This window comes from Glandiceps talaboti, chromosome 12 (genome assembly GCF_964340395.1).
Source record: "Glandiceps talaboti chromosome 12, keGlaTala1.1, whole genome shotgun sequence".
NCBI lineage: Eukaryota > Metazoa > Hemichordata > Enteropneusta > Spengelidae > Glandiceps > Glandiceps talaboti.
The window spans coordinates 23,169,574-23,181,915 of record NC_135560.1 but is presented as its reverse complement, the minus strand read 5'-3'; the positions used below and the strand labels follow the sequence as shown (position 1 = coordinate 23,181,915).

General features: G+C 36.2%; 1 protein-coding gene across 1 annotated transcript in view; it reads left to right on the top strand.

Annotated features, from left to right (window-relative positions):
- LOC144443237 (OTU domain-containing protein 7B-like) overlaps nt 1–9,559 on the top strand; it is a 39,258-nt gene extending 29,699 nt beyond the window's left edge. Inside the window, exons 3-9 of the mRNA XM_078132657.1 lie at nt 379–669; nt 927–1,148; nt 2,056–2,154; nt 3,398–3,525; nt 4,301–4,410; nt 4,971–5,311; nt 6,146–9,559. Of these exons, the coding sequence (XP_077988783.1) occupies nt 379–669; nt 927–1,148; nt 2,056–2,154; nt 3,398–3,525; nt 4,301–4,410; nt 4,971–5,311; nt 6,146–7,449 (2,495 nt within the window). The 3' untranslated portion in view covers nt 7,450–9,559. The remainder of the gene's footprint in view (nt 1–378; nt 670–926; nt 1,149–2,055; nt 2,155–3,397; nt 3,526–4,300; nt 4,411–4,970; nt 5,312–6,145) is intronic.
- The last annotated feature ends 2,783 nt before the right edge of the window (nt 9,560–12,342 follow it).

Here is a 12,342-nt window from a genome sequence, read left to right as displayed (position 1 = left end):
TATTTAAAATTTATATTATATTATATTATGGTAGATTCCAATACATGTGTATTTTACAAAACAGAAAATACATCTACATCTACATCAACTTACATTAGTTTTGGCACTTGAGAATTTGAGAAAAATTTCTGTGTTATATGTCTACACCTTTACTTCTGGTACCAAAGAGTTTTCAGAATGATAAATGTTGAATGTTTAAATCACAGAGTACTGTGCAGATATGGTAATAGTGCCAGATACTGATCAACCCACCTAGACAAAATGATGCCCCAGTTATCAAAATCTATAAAAAAAAAAAAAAAAAAAAAAAAAAAATAGTATTTGCATAGTATTCAGTTGTGCTCAGCCATTGACACTATTTTATTTGTTTCTATGCAGCACAACAATGGGATTTAGAGAAGGCTAGAAAGGACTTCAACAGATTAACCTGGGACAAAGAAGACACCCCACCAAAGACCAGACTACCACCTAGCACCAAACCTGCCTCACTCTCATCTACTGCAGTGACATCAAAATCTACATCAACTGGTATGAGTTCCCCCAGTAAATTGAAACGCACTCCACTAGCAACAGACGAAGTCAATGGAAGTAGGAACTTATCAGGAGGAAAGAAGGCAGTTTTAGCAAGGTCTTCTGCAATAGATGAAACAGCTCCTGAATCACCAAGAGGTATGTACTATAGGAGGGGAAAAACACTCTGTTTGATCTGTAACTTTATGTCTTAAGCCAGAGTAGTGTGATAGAACAGATTAACTGGATTATACCATGATTTATATGGATTGAAAGACTTAATAGCTCCCAACATATACGCTGAAAACTTTTCAAATTGAGAAAAAGATAAAAACATAAAAGAGATACCAAGATATAATTATCTGTGCAGAAGAAATTATTATCATTTTTCACACATTGTACTTTTTCATTTTCAGAAAAACGGTTAACACGAGGTATTTCAAGAGCAAATCAGCCATTGGTTGATGAGGCAAGAAAGCTGGTTCAAATGGATGAAGAGAGCCATTCACATGCGTTGTTAGATACACCTATATACAGCTTTGTTCTACCAGACTTAACTATCTATGAAGATGATTATCGTGCATTTCTAGAAAAAGATCTGATTGAGATGGCCACACTAGTTACCCTTGAACAAGCAGGTACAGTATAGCATGTTGGTAGCCAACAAGCAGGTATAGCACAGCATGTTGATAGCCAACAAGCAGGTACAGTGTAGCCAACAAGCAGGTACAGTACAGCATGTTGATAGCCAACAAGCAGGTACAGTGTAGCCAACAAGCAGGTACAGTACAGCATGTTGATAGCCAACAAGCAGGTACAGTGTAGCCAACAAGCAGGTGCAGTGATAGCCAACAAGCAGGTACAGTGTAGCCAACAAGCAGGTGCAGTGATAGCCAACAAGCAGGTACAGTATAGCTAACAAGCAGGTGCAGTGATAGCCAACAAGCAGGTACAGTGTAGCCAACAAGCAGGTACAGTACAACATGTTGATAGCCAACAAGCAGGTACAGTATAGCCAACAAGCAGGTACAGTACAACATATTGATAGCCGACAAGCAGGTGCAGTGATAGCCAACAAGCAGGTACAGTGTAGCCAACAAGGAGGTACAGTACAACATGTTGATAGCCAACAAGCAGGTACAGTGTAGCCAACAAGCAGGTACAGTACAGCATGTTGATAGCCAACAAGGAGGTACAGTGTAGCCAACAAGGAGGTACAGTAATAGCCAACAAGCAGGTACAGTAATAGCCAACAAGCAGGTACAGTATAGCCAACAAGCAGGTACAGTACAGCATGTTGATAGCTGTGAGTTACCAGAATAACATGCTATTTCCCTTGGCCTTTGGCCTTGGGAAATAGCATGTGATTCTGGTAACTCACAGTCCCTCGGGTGTAATAAACGGGTGCTATAGCCCTCATGGCCAGGCAATATGTGTTCAATATTGTAGGTTTGAAGGTGTCATAGCCAAGAGACCTGGCTATCTGGTGGATGACATTATCAAGCCAGATATCATATCCTAACATAGGTCTGTCTCTTTCCATAGGACGTTTGAACTGGTGGGCACAGTTAGGTACTTGTGAGAGACTTTGGCCCATGGCAACAACTGGGGATGGAAACTGCCTCCTACATGCAGCATCACTAGGTAAATAAAAATTAATTTATTAACTTATGTGTTTTAATCCCAGTGTCATTCCATATCATCTATATGTAACTATTAAAGCCAATGCTATCATTCAGGACACGTTTATGTATTCTTTTTGGTGTGTGTGATTCTTAGATCTCTCTGTGTACTTTACCGTTTAGTTTTGAACTTCATGGTAGATTGGTCTATTTTTCAGTACATAGGTATTCATAGGACATACAGCCTACGATTATCTTACCTATGCCGTTTAGTCAAAAAATATTAATTTCAAAACATCAAGGATTATCCTGATTGATAAGAACTGTATTACTTATTACTTTTGCACTCCCTTTTATTTACTACAAGCTATGGACCTTTTGACTACTGCCCTAAGTCTAACTATAGCATTACTTCATATTGAAATCATCCTTGGCAACAGACAAAATCCCAGGTTTTAAAAACCTTGAAAAGCAATTATTAGTTTCACTCTAGTATGTACAATGTGCATAATACACAGAAATAGTGTGTGTTGTACATTGTGACATTTCCTGGTGGGTTTCTATTAGGAAGTGTATTTTGAGCAATGCCATGTAAAGTGTAGTGTGGATATGGTATGGAATACAAACTTTGTTTTGTATGAATAGCAATACAGTGTATGAGTTGGGCATCTGTTTTCAAATAATTTGATCTTTGCTAAAAATAAGTCTAAAATGTAAATGTAACCGTACTTTCCAGAAATAAAGAAAACAGTGTCATCTCAGACCAAGCTGTCTTTATTTCTCAGTAGTGTTTAACTACTATTTTTCAATCCTGGATCAGTATCTCAACACTTCCAATGTGTATCAAGCCAACATTTTCACAAATACAGCTCCCAAAATGCAACTATTTTCAAAAATACAGACATATTTCTATCCTGTGCATTGATAATACCATAGTCCAACATTAGGAGATAAAAAATCTGTAATACTGTCTAAACTGACAGTTTCATAGGCACTCTCTAAGAGCTCTGTGAGTGTGTTCCACAAAGTCATGTACGTGTAGTGTATAGATGAGTGTCATGAGTTATTCCAACTCCTATTTATATGCAGAGTAGGCATTTAAAGGTAAAATCTGTATTTGACATTACCCGGGTGAATAACCCTCTGCTAAATAACTCTGTGAGTGAAATATTCATGTCCATGAATATCGTTGTGGCAGTATTTGACATGGATTATGAATTCAAACTAGTCTCTAGAGGTGAGCAATTTGTGTTTATGTGTTTCAGGTTTATGGGGCTTCCATGACAGACTATTAACTTTACGTAAAGCGTTATATGCTATGATGTCATCAGGAAGTAAAATGGAATCCTTGAAGAGGAGATGGCGGTATTATCAAACACAGTTGAATAAAGAGGTAAGAAGGAAGTTGACTTATTTACAATCATGTACTGTCTTTATATTTGTTATACTCTATAAAAGTTCAAAATTTATAGTAGTATGTTCTAGATATTTTGATTTGTCCGTATTAGACAAAGTCCTTAAGTTTCTTTTCGACTTCAAAAGTAATTTCCATTCATGAAAAGAGCTGTATCTTTGTAAATAAGCCTAAAAAAATGTTATGAATTCAAAAAAATAAATTATAATAATTTGTCTTGCCTGAAAGTGTGATAGATCTAGACCTCATGTAGGTCTTCTTTACATGTATGTGTGAGTTTCTCATTTTGTGGTGTAGTATGTGAGAATGCTTATAAATCACTGTATCAGAAGTGAGCAACACAACCTCAAGACCAAAAGTAATCCCAATGTGATACATGGAAAACAATTCCATAGACTTGCTATTTCAATTAATCATGGATGCCTCAGTTTATTATAGTTTCTGTCACCATGACAAATCTCCAACAAATTGAGTTCACATTCAAAACTTTATATAAATATTAATTTTCTTAAAAGTTGCAAATGCAAGTTTAACATTTCAATTTCATAACAGTTTGACTCTGTTCAAAAATCTGTTGCATTCTAGGATCCCTATGAATCCCTAACTCCACAGTTCCCATCATTTATCCAAGATTGAATAGAGCTATGATACATACATTATGACCAGTGTTCTTCAGTTTTGACAAATATTCAAGTCTGCCTAATTAATGGGTATTAAACTGTTGAATTTTATACCATATTACTTCTTCACATAGTCTGGTCTGATGTACAGTGAGGCTGAATGGGAGCAAGAGTGGGATAACTTATTAAAGTTAGCAAATGTTCAACCCAGAGGTAGAAGGAAGAGTACCTTACAAAGTATGGGGTAAGAACTGGTGCAAAATACTGTACAACTGAAGTCAAGAGTTCTAATGCCTAGTGTTAGTGAACTAATTACAGGTGTCTGTAAGATATGCTGTGACAGGGTGCCCTCACATATCAGTCAACCCCTCCAGTGAGGAGGCTGGTGAGGGCAGAATGACGCAGCATATTTTACAGTCTGAGATACATGTAGAGCAGATAGAGGTGAACAGTTAAATTGGTTAATATACAGCTGAACAGTATTACCCACTTTGCATATTTCATGACATATACAAGCCAAGTTCCTCTATACCTTGTGTTGTGTAGTTTATTTTCAAGACAAGAGAAACATTTCTTGCTGATGTGGTAAATGGTGTTGCTCAAAAAGGCAAAAAGTTGGCTTGGCTGATACTCAAACCTTAACTTGAGACTTTCCGAACATTATCTGAACACTACCAACTGTACTACCACGAGTAGAAATCACTGACCCATGATATTCCACTCTGTTCTACCACACTGATTTCATGAAATACACAACGTAACTGATTTGTGTAATATGTGAATGTGTTTGTATCTTCATTGTAGTTCGTTATCGTCCGTGTCTGAGAATCCCACAGTCAAAGTTGATACTCCAGAGGAAGAAAACGCTACTTGGGAGAGTTTAGAAGAGTTCCATGTTTTTGTGCTGGCACATGTATTACGACGACCTATCATTGTTGTGGCTGACACAGTCTTAAGAGATTCAAATGGTGAGCCATTTGCTCCCATACCATTCGGGGGGATTTACCTACCTTTAGAATGTAAAGAAAATGACTGTCAAAGGTCACCGCTCGTGCTCACTTATGACGCAGCCCATTTCTCAGCCCTTGTAGCTATGGAAAATGACACAGCTGACCCAGATGAAGATGAGAGTAGGAAAGCAAAAGGTGAGAACAACTTAACATAGTTGTTGCATTTTACTCACATACATGATGCAGACATGATACATACATGATACATGATGCATATATTATACATGCATGATATATACATGATACATGCATGATACATATAATGTACATGATGCATGCATGATATACATGTATATATGATACATACATGATACATGCATGATACATGCATGATACATGTATGATACAAACATGATGCATATATGATATATATATGATTTATGAAACATGACATGTTATGATGTTGTATTGTTATCAAAATTAAAGACTGATTTGTAATTAGACAAATCAACTTATTACAGATTTCCAGGACAGGTGTTAAATGAGATACTGTGACTCCTTGCATAGTTGACACTTCCAATACCTTGTATGATACCCCACAAAAGCCAAGTTCAATGCATTTGAACAAAAAGATTTGCAAACCCTGGTCGTTCTATGACATGACAATACATATCTATATCATTGTTCTGTGGTACTAAAAGTAGAAGTCAAAATGATCAAAATTTGTATTATTTATCCTGATTTTACATAAATTATGCTTACAGACTTTTATGTAAAAGTATATTAATCCCCAATATTTTTCATAACTCAGTTGGAAAATACTCCTGACCTCACAATACATCTTTTGACTCATAGTGACAGGGCCCCTTAGGTCATGTGTTTTCTTCGGCTGAGTGAGGGACAATTAGGGGAAATGATATTTAATAATTTTTAGCATTATTAAATGGAAATATTTGACAACATTAGTTAAATATACAACATTAGTTATCAAATGATTAATTAACTTTTTTATCCATAACCCCCATACAGTTGTTATACCACTGACAGATGGTGAACGTCAACTCTTACCACTTCACTTTGCTGTGGATCCAGGAGCACAGTGGAGATGGGAAAAAGACCGGGAAAATGCTGAGAAAGTAAAACAATTAGCATTGTCAGATGAGAAGAAGATACAACTCGTGAATGGTTACCTGGATGTTATAATGGTACCTGTCAGCTTTACAGATCAAGCCGAGTCACAGAAAAAGGAAACCATGGAGAAATTAGAAACTGGAAGTAATAAATCTGATGAAAATAAATCTACAAACGGATCTTATGACTGTCTGGATAAACCAAAAAAAGTTGGAAATGGAAAGGACCAGAAACAAAAGTCAGGCCCTTTTACAACCTTGAAAAAGGTATTTGCAACAAAGAAGAAGAATCCGAAAAAGAAGTATTCTGATTCCAGTGATGACGGTTCAAGTAGTGGTCACAGCAGTCTGTCTGGTAGCTCTACTGAGAAACCCAAAGAGAAGAGAGTACAGACTGTTGACGATTTCAGAAATGAAAACTTCATTGTCGCAGCAAAACTAAGCAATAAAAGACAACCAATTCGGGAAGAAATGGTTATTAATTACTTAAAGAAAGCAGAGGAGAGGTTCTTCAAAGAGAAGGAGTTAAGACGTCAACAAGGAAATGGACAGAGAAGAGCCATTGATCCCAGAGTAAAGACTTCTAAATGTATGACGCCCAAATGTGATATGTACGCTACGGAGGAAACTAACTACCTATGTTCAAACTGTTACACAAAACACAGAAAGGCTGCTGAACACATGGGTCCAGGTAGATCAAATTCATACAACCAACCCAAAGCTGATGAAGAATCAAGGCTAGGAACACAACTCATTACACAGAAAGCACTCGAAAAGAGGCACAGTGCACCAGAAAACGTTCCTTCATACAATGGCGTCCAGTCACGGGGTCTTCAAGAGAATTGTGTGACAACGGGGAGTAAAACTCATAAATCTGGTACTGTCACTGATGGTCACAAAGGGGGTGGAAATCCTGCTATTCTAACATCCAACACAAAGTTGTATAAAGACTCCGATGCAATCCAAGCACTCAGTGATGACCTTACTCCAAGTCAGGTCAAAGGTCAACCTAAGGCTGTAAGTGCATCAAGTAGTTGGACTAACACAGGAGGGCAAGGAATCTACAGAAATTCAGTGGCCAAAAAGTGCAAAAATGTGAATTCAGGTTGTGCTTTTTATGGTACTGCAGACACAGACTTTTATTGTTCAACATGCTTCAAAGAAAAGACAAAATCAAGAGCAATGATGTTTAGTTTGAAATGAAAAGATACCGTGCGATATATCAACTTTGTCACATATTTACATGTTGTAAACTCAGACAATTCTTTATCGGTCACAGAGCACATTTTTGACACAGCTCAGTTCATACAGTGTATTCTGTGTTCATGTGTTAAAGTCATGTGTGTATTTTTTATTCAATCAGGTTAACAATATTTATTTCTATCAGTTTGTCATATAAATAATACAAGCTAAATCAGGATAAAAATATCAAAGCAAACCACATAATGTTAAAGTGGGTATTAATACTTTTACTTTCACTTTTGCAGTAGATTCTAAACTCTGTTACCAGTCAGCAATTTCCTTGGTACCAGGATTAAACTGTTTGGAGTACATACTAGAGTAGTATTTGACACTAACAAAATAGATCCAGGGCAACCTGGCTTCAAAGAGGAACTAGCATATATGTGTATTATACACAGCTGTAATATTTAGATACAATACACAGGGAAATATTGTGGTTCAAAACGTACATAGTATGTTGACTGACTTAGATATATGAACTTACTCTGCAATATAGTACATCTGAAATGTTTGTAACCATTGCTCTATACTTGTAGACAATGATTAGTAGTTTTCATAGTGGAGCCATGAACATACCTTAGTTAGTATGCAGTGTTATCGGAATGCTAACTAACTACAAAACACAACAAATTATTCCATGTTAAACTTTCAAATTCCATGTGCAAGATCTCATAGACTTGGAATTCTCAGTCCCGTAAGTAGAATTCTACCACCTAGGTGTGTCATAAAAGTAACAACTACTCGATTTATTGGTGAACACAATGACTTCTGCTCCTTGTGCTACACATGCATTACTACTAAGGCATAAGAATAAGTCAACCTTCTTGTTCTATTTTGACCCCCTAGCATGAGATAAAATGCTATTACAGGTACTGAGCATAAGTCAACCTTCTTGTTCTGTTTTGACCCCCTAGCATGAGATAAAATACTATTACAGGTACTGAGCATAAGTCAGCCTTCTTGTTCTATTTTGTCCCCCTAGCATGAGATAAAATGCTATTACAGGTACTGAGCATAAGTCAACCTTCTTGTTCTGTTTTGACCCCCTAGCATGAGATAAAATACTATTACAGGTACTGAGCATAAGTCAGCCTTCTTGTTCTGTTTTGACCCCCTAGCATGAGATAAAATGCTAGTGAAGTTACTGAGACTCGAACCTCTGAATGCACCTAAATCTGATGCAGTGTTATTTTTCATGCTATCCGCAAACGTATTCCATGTAAAGTTTTCTAAGTGATATATTTCATAGAGACTTAACTTGCCAACTTGAACTGGTCCTAGAAAGGAGTTCTTTTTAATGCTCAAGTCTTTGCAGTTGGTAACTTAAAGAATACGAGGTGCTCCACCTACCCCCCTTGCCCTTTCTGTACCACTACAGACGATGTTTACTAGAAAGAGTAGGGTACAGTTAATAAAGCTAGTTTTTAGTCGTTTGCTGGGGACTAACATCATATTTTGTAATAAAAATACGCTGACAAAGGAACACAGTGTTTAGTCATTCTGACAACATTGCATTGCTTGCTTACAGAATTATTTTGGTTAATATGCCTGTATTGGAATTTGAAACTCATATATAAACATTGTAATATACAGTGTTATAACATGTAAAGGAATGTATATGATAGGTAATACAGTCATTGTTATGGTATGCAGTCATTCCATTTTGTACACTTTGCATGCCATTTTTTTTTATCAGTGTCTTCTTTTGCTGAGCAACTTGTCAACTTTTCTAACATGATGAAAAAAGATGTTTCAATCTCCATTCCCCATTTGTATAGTATTTTAGTGACAAGCCTTACAGGGTACCAGTACTATGATTACAGAAGTGTACACATTATAAATCTATGTGTCTGTTTATCGGAGTGTAACTGTAACCTGAGTGATTACAGAATTGTACACATGATAAATCTATGTGTCTGTTTACAGGAGTGTAACGGTAACCTGAGTGATTACAGAATTGTACACATGATAAATCTATGTGCCTGTTTACAGGAGTGTAACTGTAACCTGAATGATTACAGAATTGTACACGTGATAAATCTATGTGTCTGTTTACAGGAGTGTAACTGTAACCTGAATGATTACAGAATTGTACACATGATAAATCTATGTGTCTGTTTACAGGAGTGTAACAGTAACCTGAGTGATTACAGAATTGTACACGTGATAAATCTATGTGTCTGTTTATCGGAGTGTAACTGTAACCTGAGTGATTACAGAATTGTACACATGATAAATCTATGTGTCTGTTTACAGGAGTGTAACAGTAACCTGAGTGATTACAGAATTGTACACGTGATAAATCTATGTGTCTGTTTACAGGAGTGTAAAGGTAACCTGAGTGATTACAGAAGTGTACACATGATAAATCTATGTGTCTGTTTACAGGAGTGTAACTGTAACCTGAATGATAACAGAAGTGTACACATGATAAATCTATGTGTCTGTTTACAGGAGTGTAAAGGTAACCTGAGTGATTACAGAAGTGTACACATGATAAATCTATGTGTCTGTTTACAGGAGTGTAACTGTAACCTGAGTGATTACAGAAGTGTACAAATGATAAATCTATGGGGCTTGTTTAACATAAAGATTTATGGTTGCGTTTTTGTTGATAGGTTATTTTATGGAATACCGTCATATAGAATATTGAACTAAATATATTACAAGGTAGTAATATAGCTTGGTTATTTATGTCATTCTCATTCTATTCTCATAATATGGACAACACTAACATTTATGGATAAGAAATTGTGTTCTTGTTAGCGCTTCCATTTTAATTTGATACTTAATTTTGCTGACTTGGCTGTTATATCAAAAATCCACTTGAAAACAAGATGCATTTACATAATGATATTTATAATTTGTGTCAAGTTACTTTGTTAAACCAGGTGTAATATATTTGTTATTGTAAAATCAATCTCTTTTCTCAACAAGTGCATTATGGTAGATATTTACAAATCTTATCATTAGACAGGTGGATATGAATCATTTATCACACCAACATGTCTTCTTTTATTTGTTTATTTCTTTACATGATCTGAGGTTTCAGTTTTATACACACACTACTTGTTTTCTTTGACTAATGTTTTGTTTATACTGTATGACATTTTGCTAAACATATTATGTCATCACCAAGTCTTACTGTTACTTTCTTCTGCAGTATAACAGTTCCCCAGTTACTTGTGTCATCACCTAGTGTTAATTACAACCATTTGCTATTAAGTATGGCATATTCCACAACCATGTAATATATGGTATGGCATATGCTACAACCATGTGATATATAGTATAGCATATTCCACAACCATGTGATATATTGGATGGTATATGTTACAGCCATGTGATATATAGTATGGCATATTCCACAACCATGTGATATATAGTATGGCATATTCTCCAACCATGTGATAGTATGGCGTATTCCACAACCATGTGATATTAAGTATGGCATATTATGACATATTCCACAACCATGTGATATATAGTATGGCATATTCTACAACCATTTGATATTAAGTATGGCATATTTCACAACCATGAGATATTTAGTATGGCATATTCCACAACCATGTGATATATAGTATGGCATATTCTACAACCATGTGATATATAATATGACATTCCACAACCATGTGATATAAAGTATGGCATATTCCACAACCATGTGACATAAAGTATGGCATATTCCACAACCATGTGATATAGAGTATGGCATATTCCACAACCATATGGCATATCGTATGGCATATTCCGCACCCAAATCCCTTATTACTTTCTTACAATCGTATGTAGCAAGTGATGAGAATAATCCATCATGATGAATCAATAAGTCTACCCTCACCCATGCAAAAAGAGTGGTCTCTACAAAATGCTGAGTTTTTGTACTATAATACATGTAATATTTAAAGCATAGAAGTACATTGAATGCATCACTGTTCTGTAAATTGTCATGTAATGATAGAAAACATCTTTTTACCAGTAAAGGTAGAATGTACGCTAACAAGATTATGGCAATAATAATACATCAGTACAAATGTACAATTACCATTCTGTTTTCTTCATCAAATGGAAGGTAGATTAATTAATTCAGTTGCCATATGTTTATAAAATCATAGTAAAGTTTTCACAAGGTTTGTTGGTACAGTGTATGTATACCCTATATTAGCATAGGGGAATAGCCCAGAGACTTGTCTTGGTGTGTACAGAGCTTCTAGAGTTAGTAACACCAAGACAAATCTCTGGCCTAGAGATAGTAACATCACGAGGGGTCCCTGGCCTAGAGGTAGTAGATAGTAACACTTAGACAAGTCTCTGGGCTACAGATAGTAACACCATGTGAGGTCCCTGGCCTAGAGATAGTAACACCAAGACAAGTCTCTGGGCTAGAGATAGTAACACCAAGACAAGTCCCTGGGCTAGAAATCGTAACACCATGTGAGGTCCCTGGCCTAGAGATAGTAACACCAAGACAAGTCTCTGGGCTAGGAAAGCTTCTTGAGATAGTAACACCAAGACATATGACTCTGTGCTACATAGAGAGAGAGAGTTCTGTTGGGGACATCTTTGTAGAGGAAGTAAAAAAAAGGCAATGTTGAATAATTGTTTTACCATGATGAGGTCACAATAAATACTGAAATATCAATCAATTTCCAAGTAATGGCTTTTACTTCATATGGTGACTGACTTGTCTTGTATGTTGACCCACTGTTAGCCTGTAGTATATGTTGTGTTGTGTAGGCCTTTCAATAGTCTAGAAACTATACATACAGGCTCATTTTCTATGATCTCTCGTGGACAAGAGAGATGAGATCAATAAAAACGAGCCCACTCTCTAGTCTCTAGACTACCCTT